This window comes from Sturnira hondurensis, unplaced genomic scaffold, assembly GCF_014824575.4.
Source record: "Sturnira hondurensis isolate 20B ecotype Veracruz unplaced genomic scaffold, ASM1482457v3 Scaffold0016684, whole genome shotgun sequence".
Taxonomy (NCBI): Eukaryota; Metazoa; Chordata; class Mammalia; order Chiroptera; family Phyllostomidae; genus Sturnira; species Sturnira hondurensis.
This window is the reverse complement of record NW_028089315.1, coordinates 1,418,160-1,438,136: the sequence shown is the minus strand read 5'-3', so window position 1 is coordinate 1,438,136 and position 19,977 is coordinate 1,418,160. Positions and strand designations below refer to the sequence as shown.

The following is a 19,977-nucleotide window of genomic DNA, read 5'->3' as shown; positions in this document are numbered from 1 at the left end:
AACTACTCTATGTAACTTAAAGGGTTATGTGTCCAATATCATTTTTTCTAGTTAAACACCAACACTAGTGACATTAGCCAACAGCTAAATGGGACTCTGGGGATGTTTGCCAAGTTTTATAGCCCCAAGGAAGGACATGATTTATGACATCTATGAAATGAACTAATAAATTTGTTTGTTCATATATTAGGCTTCTTTCCAAATACAATTTGGAATAGTATGTGACTTATTTAAATATTTTGCTGTTTCCAAAATGTGAATGGCATGATTTCAACTTTGTGATGTCCTTTTATTTACTAAATCTGACATGTGTAAAACTCTATAAATATTAGTATGAGGCAATACTGCAGGAATGGTCACTTATTTTGTACATACATTGTAATATGGTGATATATTGGCACTCTGAGCCAGGCAATCTTTCTAGACAATGGGACTGTGACAGACAAGAAGTCCTGCCATGGTGGTACTTATCAAAAGTAATATATTTCTATGCAATAACAATGTGGGCATAATTAACGTAGCTGAATAAATGTAAATTTATATCAAGACAGTATCATCTTGAGATTTAAAATATTTTCTTTATTACTCAGTACATTTTTACTTTTGATTTTCATTCTTACAGTGTGTCAAACACGGTATGTTTTGACTTAATGACAGTGAGAATGTAATTAATTACTACAGCAGGTAATTTCAGGTGTGTATGAAAGATGTTCTAAACTTGCAAACATAGGGAATTCCAATGAGTCTGTAGTGGATCAAAATAGTAAGTGACTAATATCAGGGGATATTTTGATTTAGTCATTTTTCTTAAATACATAATTACCAAGAAATTATTCAGACCCACATAATTTTCTTCATAACGATGGCAATCGCGTTATGTCAAGAAATACTAAGGCTATTGTTACCATTACACACAAACATGAAGTAATTTGTTTTCAAGTACACAAAGATTTTTTTCTCTCTGACACGGTTTCCAAAATCCTCTTAATGTCTTTGAAAGCAACTAGTCTGATTTATTTTGTAACAGCATAATTTACAAAATCTCCCAAACATGATTTAGCATCAGGGAGTACTATAAAGTAGTTTGATTTTTTATTTTTTGCACTCATATTGACTTAGTAACTTTTTTAGTGGATTTAACTGGATGCTAAGGTATCATTAAAAGAAACTCGGAAAAAGGCAGGTCAAATTCTCCATGGAACCACTGAGAAAACCGTGTGCTCCTCTTTCTCCTTTTGCCCCACCCTGCTTTTGAACTTCGAAGTGACTAGTACATTTTGACAGCATAGTGAGTTGATGCGCTCGTAGACAAGTTCCTTATGCCATATATCACGGACTTAATATAATGCCTGCACAGTATAATTCAGTTTCTACAGACAATGTATTAACATGGCTATAAGAAAGACTATAAGAAATAATTGCCTCAAGATTACTTACCACAAGCTCTCTTAGGAAATGTTTTAAAAGGTAAACATAAGATATCAAATAAAAAATGTACTTCTTTTAAATTTTCTTCATTTAGCTACATTTTTCAAATTTATAAGGTAACAGTGGGCACACATTTAACTTCCTCTACCAAAAATCAACTTACAGAACCAAGGGAATTTAAAAATAGAAACAAACTTGATCTAGAGCTAATAATTAGTGGCCCCATCTTTTCCCTTAAAATTGTCCCATTTTTTAAGGATGAAACAAAACATCTTGACACTGTCTTTATGGCCACCAGGCTCAGCACCACCTGACTCAGGCTTACCTTTCCAGCCTCCTCACTTGCTTTGGTTTTTGAAATTTATTTTTCTTCTTCCTAATTTAGAGCCCAGTTCTTCTGTCACACCACTTTGCCTTGGAAACATCTGTTTATCTTTTAGACCTCAGCTCTGAATCTTTCCTCTGGAACTATCCTTGATTTGCCTTACGAAGTCAGGCTCCCTCTTATCTGGTTTAAGAGCAACCTAAAAATTTACTTCTTAGAGCTTTTCACAATTTGTCATTTTTATTTACTCGATTGTTTTTTTATTATTTTCTACCTTTTTATGTTTGAAAATCTAAGGCCTGGAAACGTGAAAAGTTAATCCTTATCAATTAATGCAATGCCTTTAAATAATCAGATTCATATATTATAATAAATAAATATTGGGGGATTCTTGCTTTGTTTGGACTACAGGTACCGAGATGTAAGTTAAATATTATCCACAGGTTATGGGACATTTACATCAGTGGATCTGCCAGGTATTTTACTTCCTTTTTACATTTTATTGATTGATTTTAGAGAGACAGAGGGACAGAGAGACACCGATTTGTTGTTTCCCTTTTGATCCATTCATTGCCTTCTATGTGCTTTCACCCGAGATCAACCCTAAAACCAGGCCTATTGGGATGACACTAACTACGTGGCCAGAGAAGGCTTATTGGCCAGGCATTTGATTACGTCAATTTATTCTCACATCTCATTCCTCCTTAATAGAACGTCCTCCTTCTCCCTTGAAAGACAAACTTTCTTTTTAGGTCTCAGATGGAAAACTTGAGACCATGTACCGTCACACCCACGGCTGCCGCGCCTCAGCCTCCCGAGAGCTGGTTCTGTTGGAAGGCGGTCGGCGGTGAAGTGTCCATTCTCAGAAACACACTCTGACAGAGTTTCAGCAAAGGCAAGCATTTAACATGTTTAAAGAGTACGTGCAACTAGACTGTCACGGCACATTGCATTTTGTTTAGCAAATATCCATCTGCCCCAATGATTCTGGGCTTGGCCATGTGACTTGCTTTGGTCCATGGGATGTGAGGGACTGGGACGCACAACCAGAAGGGACTGCGATCCCACATTTCGCACGTGATTTTGTCCTTCGCTCTGTGAAAAGCAGGATGGATCAGTCATGGATTCTGGAGGAAGGAGGCACATGGAATGGACATGAACTCAACCTTCAACTGAAACCAAGGCCAGCCACCCAGCTGCCTCAAAGGCCCATGCATAAAAATGTAAATGTTTTCATAATGAACTGGTGATATTTTGGTACGGTTTAGTCCCAACATTTGGGTAGTTAACTCTGATTCTATCGTGAGTATTTTTGCTTTTTTTAAAACTTCATGCGATGGTTTTATTTTATTTTTCTTACTATTTTTACTGAGTATAAGGTTCTTACATTTCAATCTCATTGCTATAAGTTCAGAAAATCCTGCTGTGCTAGAAATTCGTAAGATACTTCCACTGAATAATGATCACAGTTACATGGAAATCTGATGTGAGGGGCAGTCAGTAATGTAACTGATAATACTCCTGACACAAAGTTTTCCTGAATGCTCTGAGATTCCTTGACTCAGTGGTAAAGACGGCTTGGAGTCAGGGAGCAAATGGAGGCAGAAGGCTGGGTGGAGAAGACAGGTATGAAGTCAGACAAGCTACAGCATTTAGCTATAGTAGATAGTAGTCTGGTCTTAGAGAAACATGAATACGGAACTTTCAACTCCAGTTCAGTCAAGAACAGGTAAGGACAAAATTGCCACAGGGTTGGTTTAAAGTCCCGGTTTCTTCTTCACTGCTCTATATGGTACAGATTGGCCAGATCTCCTCAGGTCTTCCTCATGGTGTTGCTGATCTGTGCAGAGGAATTTTAGCTCCAACCTGCCCTCTGCCTTCAGCCTCATGAAGTGCTATATATTCCTCCGTTTGATGAACCTATAACTCTGGGCAAGAGACAGCCTCCTGCCAGTCTGGTACTCTGGTTCCTGGATAGATCTGGAGAGTATTACTCCTTCACTAGCTATGTTATGATTAGTTCTCTCAGCCTCCATGTTCAAGGAAGGGAATTGAACAATTTCTATCATTCTATGAATGGTGGCACTTGGATGTTTTGAAATCATATTTAACTGAATTTGCTCTAATTTAATCGTATTTTCTCCTTAAAACGTTGCTTTCTTTTCTATCATATTTCTGTTAATAAAAATTACAAATATCTTTTCACTCCAGCTAGAATCTCTTGAAACACTTCTGACTGTACTTTTATCCTGCTTGTGATCTTCAGCCTGTGGCCCAGTCACTGTTAATTCTTCCATTTCCCCCTTTTCCGTTTCCACCTTATCATTTTCATACTTAAAGGAAGGCTACAGCTGCTAATTCACCACCTGGTTTCATTTATTATCTAATCCAATGAGGACCGCATATCACAGGAAATTAATTGTTCTAATACATAGCTTTGATTTTGTCTCTGCTCTGTTTGTAAGTCATTAGTGAGGTCCTTTTCTGGATAATAAATGTGGTTCATAAACTATATCTGCCACATTTCCTGTCCCCAAGTGAGTGGCTAAAACAACTTTAATGTATTCTTTTCAATAGCTAACAGTTATTGAATTGGGCATAGTCCAAATAATATTATACAAAGTCCCCAATGTACGATGAATGTTTTGACTCTGCAATTTTTGGATATATTTCTTATGCCCGTCTCTTCTACCCACGCTTAAATGAATCCCCTACATTTGAAAAATTGAATTCCCATCAAGAGCAGGTTCGGGCCACACAGGGGCACACTCACTTCTTGGCACCTTTCAATCACAACATCCTGGCTATATCTATTTCTCTCTTGTCATAGCCTTCTTTGTTAAGTCCACAATAAATGCTTTCTGGTACATTTATTCATTCAGTAAGTATTCTGAGGTGCCAATATTGCTCTAGGCCATGTTTGGTTGAAGTCTACCACCTGGGTAATTCTACGCTTTAAGAAAATGGAATGAGTGTACTGTGGATGACAACATGACCACGAGTTACCATGGCACGGCTTTGAGAGTGGTAAGGCCAAGAATCAGCTCATGAGGAACCAAGCTACTCTTTCAAAGGCTCTGCTTCCATTTTCTCTGGTAAAAAATTCAAAGTAAAGGACATTATTCAAGCCATTAGCTGCTATTTTAGCCCTGATAGGAACGGTGGTTTCTTACTTAGGAGCACAACATTCGTATCACAAACAGTTAAATCTCATATTGATTTAAAGTAATGTTAACAATGTAATTGTTCTCGAAAGAAAGCTCTCAGCTACAGAAAGGGAAGAAAATAACACAGATTCATAAAACACTTACGAAACCTTTTCTTGACACTAGTCATGTAGAAACATTCTCACAAAACCTTCCCTTTTGTACTCATTTACGCTTTCAAATCTAATTATAACTCACTGTAATTTTAAAGATCAAGTCCTAACTGTTCCATAGTGTGCTTTCAAGTTAAATATCTGAGACCAAAGGGACTAAAGCTGGGGTTATATCTTCTCAGTTTTCACAAGCTGACATGCATCATGGAAATAGTTCTTGATTGTTTCCTTAACAGCTTTGATGTGAGGAAAAAAAAATCTTCTCTAAGCTGTGTACATTCCCCTATATGATCCTGGGTCGGGAAATGTGGTTTATAGGCACTGGTCTTTAAAACCAGAGTCTTTGCAACACTGCTGGCAATATCCTAAATCAATATAGCATAACAATATGAGTCAGTATGTGGTAAGTGAAGAAAAATAGAACTATGGAGCTATCATGTGGAAATGATAAAGTACAACATATCTGGATTTAAAAATACAATCTTATTTTTATCTTTCTATACTTTTATTTCTCTTATAAACTTAAAAAAAAAGATTGTATTTATTTATTTTTAGAAAGAGGGGGAAAGGGGGAGAGAAATATCAATGTGTGGTTGACTCTCACGTAGTACCCATGGGGAACCTGGCCCAGGCATGTGCCCCGATTGGGAATTGAGCTGGTCACCTTTTGGTTCACAGCCCACACTCAATCCACTGAGCTACACCAGCCATGTTCTGTATAGTTTGAACTACTGCATACAAAGCAGGGAGTAAATCATAGATAAAGACAATGATGCTGTCATGCCTCTGGTAGTAGACTGCCACAGAATAAGTACTTGAATGTTTAAGCATTTTTAGAACATCATCATAATTATGTGGCATTATTTGGTGATGACATTACATTTAATAAAACTCAAGGCATATATCACAAAAGAAAATAAGAAATGACCATCCTTTTTACTCCCTAGAGAGCAGCAAAAGTGCCTTTGAATGGTGGAGAAGGGTATAAAAGCCACCTGTGAAAACACTTCAAATACAATTCTTCAGGTAGCTTGTCTGAACTCTGAATGACTGGTATAGCTTTCAAAATCTCTAGAGGGGAAAAAAAAAAAACTCCTTACACATGGAATGGTCCTTTTTATACAAATACTCAAAAAAGTATAGTGAGAATGCTTACTGATTTTTAAGCCAATTACTATTGAGAACTTACAAGATCATTTTTTATGGAAGAAATTTATTTTATAAGTCAATATCAAAACCTGAAAAAAGAAGTCTTCAATGTCTAAATAATTCTTATACCAATATATGCAAATAAAAAGACTTTGTCTAAATTGCTAGTATTAAACATGTCTCAATTACTGTTTTACTTTAAAGAAGAATCTTATGAAGTCCTAACATTTATAAAATGAAAAGAATGATACAAAAATGAAAAGGCAATCCTTTGTGGGCACCTCACACTTTTTTGAAAATGAGCACAATATAAACCTAATTTATTTATTCCAATTGGTCCATGTCCACATTCTGACAAAGGACAGTATTCTGTCAGGCATTCACATGGCCCACAAAGAAAACTTTCGTATCATGGGTACTTCAGAAAGAATAAATACATGCAAATAGAAATTACACTTGCAGTTTTGTATTTTGTGAAAGTTTGGAGTGAGATGCTCCTGGTGATCAGAAGAAAAATGTTAGCAATATTTAGTATCCAAAATAATTAGTCATTCACTATTCATATCTCCAGTGAACCCCATAATGTGAATTCCATCACAAAAGGAAACCAGAAAATATAAGTCTTAATGGCTTTAATTCAGTGGGAAAAAATATATATCCCTTGAAGACTTTTTTCTCCATCTACAGCACTTCTGCTCAACCTGCACTTTGTAATTCTTAATTTATATTCAGCAACAATGTGCTCTCTGGCTTTAAGACCTTACATGGTTTCTCTACTGCTACTTCAAAAGATTTTGTTGTTGCTATTTTGTAGTTTAAAATGGGCAGTTCTTACTTCACCTAAAAGATAAAAAAGATGCCTTGAAAAAGGGACATGGCCAAACTTGAGAAATGAAATTATTTTTGATGAATTGTAACCACACCTATGGGAGGCTGTAGAAGCTGTGCTGAGCATTATACATGCCTCACTCCACTTAATTCTCACAGCCCTCGAAGGGCCAAAGTGAGGCTTACAGACTGAGACATTTTCTCAGGGTCACACAACTAAATTTCCAAACTGGCGATTGGTCAATTCTGAAGAGTATAGAAATAACTGTTAACTTATTCATTTATTCAAGTAATCAACAAATGTTTTCTAATGGACTACTAAGTACCAAGCATAGAATTAGATATGGCAATACAAACTGAAATAAGTTTTGACTCCTGCCTTTAAGGACATTACTTTCTAGTTTGGAGAGAGGCCAGTAAGTTAACATAGTGTCACTATAGATACTTACAGCCCCTTGTAGGGGAACTAATGTAGGCTTCTGAAAGGTCCCTATGGAATTGAAGCTATCTTCTTGCAATTAATAAGTGTTTGTAATAAGAATGGAGTAGAAAACACTTGGCAAGCTCGTCCAATAAATATTTAGTCTGTATTTATGGCACCAACATAAAATAATAAAAGTAAAAATTAATCATTTTGAAAATTATGTAATGTTTGTTTTCTGAAAATTTTCATGGAATTGAGCTTTTATTCCAAATTGCTGTAGGTGCGGCCAAAATGGATAAAGACAACCAGCAGCAATAATTGGAGAATTCAGTGCTGAATATCAGTTATACCAAAAGATTACTAATGTTTGGAGATTTAAAACTGAATCTGGCCCTAGCTGGTGTGGCTCGGTGGATTGAGTGCTGGCCTGTGAACCAAAGGGCTTGCCAGTCCCTTTCCAAGTCAGGGCACATGCCTGGGTTGCAGGCCAGGTCCCTGGTGGGGGACATGAGAGGCATTGATATTTCTTTCCCTCTCTTTCCCATTCCCTTCCCCTCTCTCTAAAAGTAAATGAATAAAACCTTTAAAAAGTTGAGTCTGATATCATATATATTCACAAACTGAAGTAAAGCATGCTCAGAGTTTCAGTTGAATGCCTGGCATCCACCTTTTATCTATTTAAAAGCCACTATTGGATATTACATTTCAAAACTATTGGGAATGCAAACCTAAGAACTTCTTCCAAAGAAATATGGGATTTGAGTCTAGTAAATTTCCATAAAAGAAAGGCAGTGTATAATAACAAGGTCTCTTCTATAAATAAGTAGCATAGCTTTTTAGAATAGACAATGGACTAGGACAACTTCTCTCACATTGGTAGAGTGACCTGAATGTCAAACCAGGTGACAAGGTCACAGGTGCCAAAGCTGAAGTCAGGGTGTTGCCTTCTGTATTAACACTTTGAGGTCTGTCCCATATTGGTGACCAGCAGGCTTACTTTTAGTCTTTCATCACTGATGCCATTTAATATTATCTTAAATTGTATACTAATAAGAAATTCTCTGAAATCTGAGCTTGCTAAGATGCTGTGTTTGCTTACATTCATACAGTAGAACTGTATGAATTCAGTTTCTGGACAGCAAAAGCTGGTTTGCACAATGATCATTATGGAATTAATGTTCAAAGCATGTCTTGAATAGAACAGAATGTATATTCCTAATTTCAAAGTATTTTTTTATCTCTAAGTTTACTTAAAAAGGCAGACAAAGCACCAATTTCACATTCACCACCTCTATTGGTGTGTTCAAGAGAATTAAATTTTGCCTATTTCCCAAGATGCAATAAATGTTTCAAAGATTTTATTTTATTTATTTTTAGAAAGAGGAGAAGGGAAGGAGAAAGAGAGGAAGAGAAACGTTAATGTGTGGTTGCCTTTGTAGCCCTACTGGGTAGCTGGCCGGCATCCCAGGCATGTGCCCTGACTAGGAATCAAACAGATGACCCTTGGGTTTGCAGGCCAGCACTCAGTCCACTGAGTCACATCAGCCAAGGGCCAAAGATATTTTACACACTCAAAGAAAGGAGATTCGAAGTAAAAGGTCACTGCCTGCATGTTAACATTATTTTCAAGACCTTTTCATCACAAAAAACTTTATGTGACTTGTCACAATTGAAGCTGAAAATTATTATAAATGCTATTCACCTTTTATTAAGTAAATAGCATTATATTAATATTATTTATGTTAGTAATATGAAGAACATTTAAATCATTTATAATATTCAGTTCATTTTCTATTTTCTCACTTTTCTAACATAGTTCATTTAATATCATTAGTTTTTTGTATGTTAGTCACTAATGTACAGTGTGAGCTCACTTTAAGTAAAAAAAAATCTCCAGAATTTGGTTATTATGAGAATATGTAATTAATATATATATATAATACTCAAGTTATTTATAGGAAGCATTGTTATGTAGATACTATTACTTCTATATGCTATTTTTTAAATATATTTTATTGATTATACCATCACAGTTGTTCTATTCCCTTTTCATTCCCCTCCACCCTGCACACCCCCTCCCCCCCTTTAGTTTATGACCACGTGTCTCAAGTTCTTTAGATTCTGTATTTCCCCTACTATTCTTGCCCTCCCCCTAACTTTTTTCTACCTACTGTCTATGCTATTTTCTGTACCTTCTCCCCCCTTCTCCTCCTCCCACTCCCCTGTTGCTAACCCTCCATGTGATCTTCATTTCTATGGTTCCGCTCCCGATCTAGCTGTCCTCTTGGTTTGCTTTTGTTTTAGGTGTGGTTGTTAATAACTGTGAGTTTGCTGTCCTTTCACTATCATTAAGATAATAACATTAAGAAAAATTTGACTCACTTCTGCTATAATATTTTAATTAAAACCTCTCAATCATGAAAGGTAGTATGAGTCTCTCAAAGAGGTAGTATCCTAGATAAGAAAATAATGTATTAAATATGTTCTAAAAGCTATATTATGATTTTAATTTATCACATTCAATGTAAGTATTATGTCATGCTGATTTAGAGTTTGATAACAAAGTAGCCATATGCGAATAAAATGACAAATATGTAAGATAAAACCTATCTTGGCTAAACCAAGCTTATATTATTCTACATAAAGAATCCAAATGATATTGGTTCCAAATCTAGACAATGCTTTTCATATATATTTATCATTATTACTTGATAAACTGGAAAATAGTAAAATTCCAATTCCAGTGAAACAAAAAGCATATCTCTAACTGTCTAAGCTCAATAATAACCACAGGAAATAAGTTCTGTACCTGTGGATGCAATGGGCAGGAACACAAAAATGAATGAGTGAACAGTGTGAAACATACAAACCACATATGTTGCCTTAGGACCTGGGTCCCTCAGTCATGAGTGTTAAAGGCTGTCTTACTACAGTTCACGGTATTAATCAATGTCTTCCACTTACAGGAGGGTCTGCATCTTCAGCATAAACGCTTGTGATGGGTGTACCCTTGACAGCATCCGGAGCCACAATCCCTTTGTAGATACGTTTACTGAACACCGGAGGATAATCATTCATATCCTGTAAAACACAATTAAGGGTTTAGTGCTTGAGTTGAAACTGGGTTAGGTGTCTGGTTACTTGACTGGCTCCATCTCTTTCTACCATGTAACCCATTTGCCACTGTCAGCCTTCCATCCTCTCAATTCCATTGCTTTCACTTCTGAATGGCACTCGGTACATCGTCAGAGGTGCTGCATGTTATTCATGTGCATGATATCAACCAAAGGCCATTCCACTGGAGTAAATAATCCATCACCCCAACTCCCACCACCACCCAAAATACTCCTTTTAGAGACTAGGGTAATGCTCGAAATTTTCTCTAAAGATACTTTTATTGGAATGATGTACAATTGAACTTTGGAAACAAGTAGGAACAAATTTTACCCAAAAAAGGCATTCAGAGATACACGTAGAAGATGGTGTTTTTATGTTTGTTTTGCTGTTACTTTTTTCAGAAGCTCTCTAACGTTTCTGTTGTAACTTCAAAGTCTTTAGATACTTAGCATAATGGTACGATTTAAAATGCAAAGTGTGAAATATCTTTTGATGCAATCTTACACTTTTATAACTGTAAAATGATTAAAGAATGTTTACCTTATAGCACACTATGATAATGAGAAATTTGATTAGATAGATGTTTTTATACACAGAAAACAATCATTTACTTTAAAAATTTTTGAAGTATTTATATGCATCTTCTTTAATGTTCACAATTCAGTGATGTAAGCACCTTTTTTATTTATATGATATCACTCATTAAATAAATATTTACCAAGTTCCTCCAATTTTTATGACCCCGTGCTAGTCACTGGGAATATATGGTGTCAGAGGAAAAGGTGCCCCTGTGCTAATTTCACGTTAGTGCTTTAAAGCCGGTAAAGACACTGATTCTACCAATAGGTTGGTTTACCTAAAGTAAATTACTTACCTGGCAGAGCTAAGTTGACATTTCTGGTCCCCAGAGAACAAGATCATTTTTTTTTCACTACAGCATTTTATAGAGAATTGCATATTATTTTTCCTCAAAAAGCAACACTTATGACCTTGGTTGATTTAAATTCCTTTAACATATCTATTCTAACATAATCATTATGCCTGGCATTGTTTTGGGTAATTTGGATCAAACATATTTGCACCCAAAGCTCCATCTGTTAATTACCTCACTCTCCAGGTCATCTGTTTCTCACTCGTCATTGAAAATAAAAGAAGAAGACTATTGTACACTGTCTATGATATTTCCTCTGATCCAACAAGTTTCTTGTTCAGTGTAAACTGGGGACACACTAATTCACGGACTCTAAACACCTCTTTGATAAGAGGTCAGGGTAATTATCTCTTACAATCAAATAGAGCTTGTTTTATGTTCCCTATACAGCTGACTTCTGAATTGCGAATATGAAGAAATCTGTGGCCTCCAGTAAGAAATAGGAGGTCCTGAACTGTGAGCAAAACTGAAAAATAAAATGTACGTACAAATTTTCTCCATTTTGACGTATAACATTAACACTCTTCCATAAAACAAAGAAGAGTTTTTTTTTTTTTTTTGTAAACTATGAACTTTAGAATCTGAACAAGTAGATGAACTCAGGAAGCAGGGGATCTCCTTAAGGAGGGCAGTATAAGGTGTTGACCTTGAGGTTTCAGGGTGTGGAGTAAATACTGTACATAAAACGCGGGCATGCATACCATCTCCTGCTCTTCTCAAGAGTGCCAATTACCTTCATTAGTGAATCTTGTAATTAAAAGGTGGAAATCATATTGTACTCCTAAATCTTAACTTCTAGAGTTTACAAAAGAAGGAGCTCAGTATTGTAAATTTTCTGTATACAGATTCCTAAAGTCATATAAACTCATTATGTTCTTACGAATTTTCTTCTCCCACCTCCCAGGGGACATTGAAAACCCTAATGTTACAAGGTATCTTTTGGACAATTTAATTCTTCAGGAAAAAATATGATATGTTACAACTATGTCAATACAGCTGCTAACAGTGCTGAAAACTGGGTCCCATTTCTCCTGAGAAAGTATTTACTAGATTTGCCTTCTAACTGAATGCAAAATGACCATTTCATAATCTGGCCTCACAAACTGATTAGATGCAAATCTCAGGCTCTAAATAACTGAAGACCATTCAAAGATGGTTTCTCTAACTTATTTGTTTGCCATTGACAGGATGTAGAATAAATCAATACAATTATTATAACAGTACTTCTTATGGTACATTGTATACATTTTGGGGCTACAATCTTTTATTGTAGCTAAGATGTACAGCCAGTTGCATGTAGCTCTTACATAATGCATTATATCAAATTATAAAATTTATTGAAATGTAATGCCAATGAGCATAATCAATATTTGGGCGTATTTATCCTTCAGAGATGACAGAAGAAAAATGGACACATAGCCTGTTTCTGTACAAATGCTCTATTATGCATTAAATTAAGGATAAGCTTCAATCTCAAAAACCAAGCCACCGTCTATTGCCCGTTACTCCACTAGAGGGTAGTATTGGCAAGTAGAAACATTTCCTTCTCTGTACACCTGTTACTAGTACCTGTGTATTTTATTACTAAGACTCTTAATAGTTTGCTTTCCATTGTTATAGTATTGTTTATCTGAACAATAACTAATTTTCACGTTTCTAAAGCCTATCCTGAGTGTTACCATAGTTCTCAATTAGAACACCACAATGCTCTTTTTAAAAAAAAAAATGTTGTGCTAGTTAAACTTACAATTTGGTCCCATGTAAAACCATACCTAAAGGTACAGCTAGCTAGGAGGGAAAAATATGTTTCATTTATTTATTATTCTAAACTGGAGGCTAAACTAATCATAAAAATGATTTCTATTTTGGCATATTAGCAAGTATATTTAAGAGAACTTTTTTAATGAGCCTACCAAGAAAATAGAATTTGCAGGTGAGATTAGGAATTAATGGCAGGTTCTTCATAAGACATAAAGAGAAAGAGGTGGCAATTTTTAAAAATAATTTTCTTAAATTATGGGGAAAAACTGTTCTGAATAAAAGACTTTTACTGATAGAAAAGAAATAACTGGTTATATTCTGATCATCTTTTTAAAAATAATGGAAATATAGAGAATGCTAGCCCCAATCTTCAACTGTCACACAAAAAATGACTTCCAGCCCTGGCTGGTGTAGCTCAGTGGATTGAGTGTGGGCCTGCGAACCACACGATCGCGGTTCGATTCCCAATCAGGGCACATGCCTGGGTTGCAGGCCAGTTCCCAGCAGGGGACACACCAGAGGCAACCATACATTGATCCTTCTCTCCTTCCCTTCTCCTCTAAAGATAAATAAATAAAGTATTTTAAAAAATGACTTCCATTACTACCGCAATACTGTTTAGTGTTAGCACTACCCATGTAGAACTGTTTGGCTGCCCTGCCCTCCAAAATCCCTTAAGACTTATGGGGCTGATGCCTAGTCTTCCTTGGCAGACTACAGAGCTGATTTCTCTGTGGCTTGTTACTAGTTCTGTTTCCCACTATCAGACCCTCTGTTTACTGTGTCTCATAGAACTACCTGCCTTCTGCTGTTTCGTTCTCCCCCTTGGTTTTTCTCCTTGACTTTTCTCACTTCTCCCTTTGTTGTGGTTTTGAACATAGGGTTAAAAGAGGGGCCATATCCAGACAAACTTTTTTTTCTGTTTTGCATGGATCTCAAACACAAGTCATATATTTATATCAACTTTTTTAAATGAAAACTTATCCTGGAATCTTTCTTTTTAGTTGTGTAAATTTGTTTTTAGTGTTGTTTTTATTTCTGAGTTTAAGCTATTCTGAATTCTTTCGGGGGCAGTATATCTATATAGTGTAATCCAACTTATCCTTTGTCACAAATGGAAAATCTACAGCATGGCTCTCAGTGTTACAAATATTGATGGGGTTTCCACTCTGGGCATTAGGTGGCACTTTTGGTGCTGGGGATGTGGTTAGCACCATGAAAGGCAGACTGCCTGCTGGTAGCGAGGTTACAGTTTAGTGTGGGAGGCAAAAATTTAATAAATAATATCAAATGTGATGGATGTTATAAAAGAAGTACAAGGATATGATGAGAGTGTATTGCAAGAAGTTTAACTAATTTAATTTAACATAGGATGCATTTCTGTTATCTGAGCAACTGTCCCACCACTCATGAATTCTGCCACCTAAAACAGTCTTCCCAAATTGACAATTAAATCAGAGGATAACACTGTGCACTGTTGAAAAGCCTGGTGATTTAATATGTAATTCCACTCCCTTCTAGATTCCCTGTGTTACACGGTAATGTGGAGGAAAAGGAGTTGGTACATTTCTGGAATTTTTCTAAGCCATGCCATTTTGGCCAATTAGGACTATGAGTGTGTATTCTGAGCTCAAATCAATGAGCAGGTTCAAACAGCATCACCCTATTTTAGACTCTCTCAGAGATGCGCTAACAGAGACATGTGTGCGCGCATTGTGTATGGTCGATTTTTACTTGGTCGGTTATTAGGCATTATCAGGCAGATGCTAGAAGTTTTAAATTTATCATCTCAATTAGTTTGCCAAAATATGTTAGCTATTATTATTACCATCACTCCTACTCTACAAATAAAAAACTCCAAAAACTTAAAGAGATTAAATTGCTCATCCGGCAGTAAAGGATAGAGCTGTGGTTTAATTCTGGGGATCTGCACAGGTAAGGAGAAAGAGAATTGGCAACGTTATCAGAAAATTATGTGTAAGACAAGTGGAATTTTCATTTAAAATATCCACATAAATCTTCTAAAATATCTCTTTCAAATACTATTTTACATTTAAAAAATTCTTCCAACTAGTTACCATACTTTTAACGTGGCAATCTAGTGAGCTTCTGAACATTGCATTTCTCTGAAGAGAATTTTTATAATTACCCGTAAGCCTTTTTTGGTAAAAAGGCAGTTGTTGTAGCTGTATTCATATTCTTAAAGCAGTCTATTCAAGCCTAGAAATAGTTATTTTCACTAAAAACTGATAACTTTTTTCTAAAATGAATTTTTAAAAAAATTATCCTTTGAGAAGCTTTACAAACAAAAAAGTCCCTTGATCAATTTTGGGAAATTACATTTTATTTTATCGAGATTCACAATGTGCATTAGCATATTAAAGCTCCTATATGATGGTCTACAATGTAGAGATCTGTTTGCTTTTGTATAGCCCAGTGTTTCCCAAATCCATTGTCTACTGAAATTCTTTGTATCTGAAACCCATTACCATATTGTTGAGCTGATGCTCCATGAAATATATCCACAGAGACCCTGCAGATACTGAGCTACTGAAGGCACTAACTACTACTACTTGTAGTTTTACAGAGAATATATTGAAGATTCTGGTGTATCACGTATACCTCCCAAATATGGCAGCCAATTCATCAGGGTGAAGATATCAGCTATAGCAACGGTGGGCTTGGGAAATAATGGCAGTGCTTAGCAGTAACTAGCATCAACAAGGCTCATCCGCATCTGTTGTCCCTACTAGGAGGCAGTTCCATTTTGGAAACTAGTAGCCGTAGCCAGCCTGCATGCCACTTGCCTTGGCATGCAGGGGAAACTGTGATCATCACTGAAGGGGGGAAAAGGTAAAATCTCTGAGCATATACATTTTTATTCGTTTCCTCGGCTTTGGTTCTTCAGAGGTAATATGCCACATCCTGGTTGTGAAACTCTAGAACAGCACAATGTGCAGTTACTTTAAGAAGCTATCTGACTCAGCCCACGATTCTCTCCCGGATGTGCTCACATTTTTAACACTTCTGATTAATATATTAGGAAAACACAGTGCACAATAATATGACAGCGCAGAACAAAATAGAAAGAAACATTTGAAGACTATACCCCAAAACACATTCATCTCCAGTTCAACCAACTCCAAGGGAAGAATCAACCCCAAGTTGTAAAAAAATAATGATCACTCCATTAGAACATAATCTCACTAGCTGGTTCATTGAAATCATCTTTAATTCAATCTCCTGCTTCCAGAAGAAGGGAAGAAAATACGCTGTACATCTTGAAATGTGCAGAGTTTCTTATTTGTGTGAGTCCTGGACTACCTCCTGGTCTCTTGTACTGCAGCTCTTGTGACCCAGTCAAAACCGAGACTGTGCCAATCCTGTCACCGTGGAGTTCCAGTGGCACATCAGCAACTGCCTGGTGTCCATGGTTTGGTAAATGGCACCTTGACACTGGACATTGAGTTCCTATCTAGAAAAGCTAGAAAAGCCTGTTCTCTATATTCTATGGGCATGGAAAGATTTCTTTGTACCTGGAGGACGAAACCCCTTTGAAAGATGAAAGTGCTAGCATCGTCTTCAAGGCTCATTGTACATCCCGACGTCCTTGGCCCTTATGGATAGTTTTCCATCTCAGATGCCTCCACCTAGTTCTGCCCACTCCCACACCTGTACCACTATGCCAGGCAAACAAAACCAGGATGCACCCCTGTCTCCTTCCTCCAGGGAAGTGTCTCCCTCAGTCTTCTTTCTGCTCCTACGTAGGCATTCGGTGTAAAATTGTAATCAGCAAAATGACTTAAGTTATCCTTTTTATCTTGAGCAAGTCCTTTACACTCCTTTTATTATTGTTAAGCATTGTCTATCTATTAATATATTTCATTTTTTTCTGGCTTGTATTCAGCTTCTGACTTACTATAGAAAACAGATCTTTATTTCCGTGCATTTTCTGTTGTACATTAGAAATTAGTGTGTAACATCAGATTTTTCTCTGAATTTATGTTTTAAACTGTTTAGAGTTTTATATTTATTTTCCAGAGATTCATTCATATGATCTAATTTTCTACTATCGCTGATTCAACTCTTCCAGATATTCAATAAATGTACAATGAAACAGGCTTTGTTTTTTATCAATGTTCTATAATTTTTTTCAATAAAAACATATTATTTTATCATCATTATTGATTTTGTTTTGGGTCCTTAAAATGTGGCATCAAGAAAGCTCTTGGCAGCCCTGGCTGGCATAGCTCAGTGGATTGAGCGCGGGCCCGTGAACCATATGATCACAGTTCGATTCCCAGTCAGGGCACATGGCTGGGTTGAGGCCAGTTCCCAGCAGGGGACTCATGAGAGGCAACCATACATTGATACTTCTCTCCTTCTCTCCTTCCCTTCCTCTCTAAAGATAAATAAATAAAATAAAATAAAGTAAGAAAGCTCTTGGTAGGTATTGCCGTATAATTCTATTTTCTTTCTATTGTGAAAATATTTTTACTTCCAAATATTACTCCAATTTCCCCATGATTAGTTCAATTTTAACTGAGTTTGATGGCCTAGAATACTTGATATTTCTTTTATTTTTCTATAAAAAATTATATTTCTTCTAAGTTTTGAAGAGAAATCTTCCAGATGCTTTCCCTGTGGTGACTGTTTTGAGTAGAAATATCTCTTAGCAAATACCATGCAATTATGTTATCGGCAAAGCAGCCTGTGAGTACTGCAAGTAAACAGACAAATAGCAGGAAATTTGTAAGCTTACGGAAGATCTATACAAGTGAAAAAATGAGAACTCTATTCCATTTCTCCTAAAAACAAACAGGTATGATAACACACAATAGGGTTTTAAAGCTCTCTGTGATAATCTCACCCTGAGTGCTCAAGAGAAAAGAAAGCAAGGGTCAATCTACATTTGGGAAAATATTCTGTAAATATATTTATGCTTGTATCACTTGAGAGAAGTGGCGTTGAAAATATCTACAATTAAATATTGAATAAGATTTGGTTTAAATGTACAATAAATCAGGAATAACTTCCGATACAAGTTATTGACCAAGAAGATTTGACTGATAAAATGGTATGGCCCTACAGGGTATTTTAACGGATGAGATAACAGACCGAGGGACGTCAAGAAAGCCCCCAAAATTACAGAACTTGAAGTGGTTGAACCATAACATAATATAATTTTATGTGATCCCAAAGCTTATTTCATTCTAGAAACTCAGCTTCCAAACTAAACTAAACTAAATTATCCTTGAGGCTTAGCACACAATCACTGAGTGATTTAATATTTTTAATTTTTTTATTTGAAGGAATTGGGTAAAGTTGTTATTTCTGCTGCTGTGGAATTTGGAGGAAAGTGCAGTTTGAAGATATTAGGATTCGGTTGAAATCACAGAGCTAATGGCAGGCTCAGGCAGCCACAGTGTTTTAATTAATTTTTAGTGTTTCCTTCGTATTTATCACTTATAGCTAAATGATATATTTATTTCTCAAGTCCTCATAAATATTTCACATTTCAAAACCTGTGTTCTGGGTCTGGTACCACTGTTTTATTAGAAGTTGTTACACTAAATACTATGGTCACAGTATGAAAAACAGAAGCTACATGTGAGAGTGCAAAGCAGGCAACCGGAGGTGATCTATACCCCTTACCTTTACTATCACTGTGACAGTCGCAATACCAGGTGGCATTGTCCCATAAATATCAAAGGCCTCCACTATAAAAGTGATGCTTGCTTCTTGGGGTGGAAATGACTCATAGTCCAAACTCCTTAAAAGGGAGAGTACTCCTGTAAATGGGTGGAGTGCAAAAATATGTTTCACTTCTGGGCTTCTTATTCGATAAGACACGTTTGCTCCAAGGTCAGCATCTGTGGCCTGCAACAAGTTAAGCAAAAGAATACTTACAACAGTGGCATTACCATAAAAGAGGGAAGAAAGACAGATGAATGTTAAATGTTAGCGCTTATGACAGCAGATGTTTAATGTTGACCAAAAGTCACGTTTCAGAGAAAAGCACTTTTGCTAAGTAATTTTCTGGAGAGGGAGGAGAGAGAGAAATAAAGAAATATAGCCAGCGACATGAGATTTTGTTTTGTTGATCTCATTGCTAAATTTACTTTACCTGAAAAACTACCAAGTAAAATAATCATACCACAGTAAAGAAATACATATGATCATAAATGATCATTATTTCCTGCTGATCATAGAACCTTGGGAAGGGCCATCAGGGAACATGTCCAAAGGACCCATGGGCAAAGCCAAAGCAGGAGAAGGATTGAAGGTGGGAGGTGGGGGTGGGTGGGGTGGGGGGAAGTGGTGGCAGGAAAATGGAAACAACCGTACTTGAACAACAATAAAAAAAGAACATAAAAATAAAAGAAGAATACAGAAACATACATATCGGATGTTGGTAGAGATGGTTTGAGTAGGTAGAAAGAGCAGATGCATGATTTTGAAAAATCATCTATACTGTATTCGTTTTGTCTTAAGAATCAGATGATGGGTTTATATGAATTAAATGTTTCATTGAAATAAAACTAAGTTCTACTAATAAAGCTGTTTGTATCTTAGAGAGTCTCTGATTTCAAGCACCATTCCAGCTTCCTGACATTATTTGATGGGGAGGCGGATCATCAGAATAAAGCACAGATGAGGACTAAACACTGATTACTCCGAGTTATCCTGCCACT

The 19,977-nt window shown here is 36.3% G+C and overlaps 1 protein-coding gene across 2 annotated transcripts in view; it reads right to left on the bottom strand.

Annotated features, from left to right (window-relative positions):
• PCDH15 (protocadherin related 15) overlaps positions 1 to 19,977 on the bottom strand; it is a 791,076-nt gene that overhangs the window by 161,337 nt on the left and 609,762 nt on the right. For both annotated transcript variants that reach the window (XM_037066919.1, XM_037066920.1), the window contains exons 20-21: positions 18,938 to 19,162; positions 10,438 to 10,554 (exon numbers count right to left, since the gene is read on the bottom strand). In XM_037066919.1, coding sequence (XP_036922814.1) covers positions 10,438 to 10,554; positions 18,938 to 19,162 — 342 coding nt within the window. The remainder of the gene's footprint in view (positions 1 to 10,437; positions 10,555 to 18,937; positions 19,163 to 19,977) is intronic.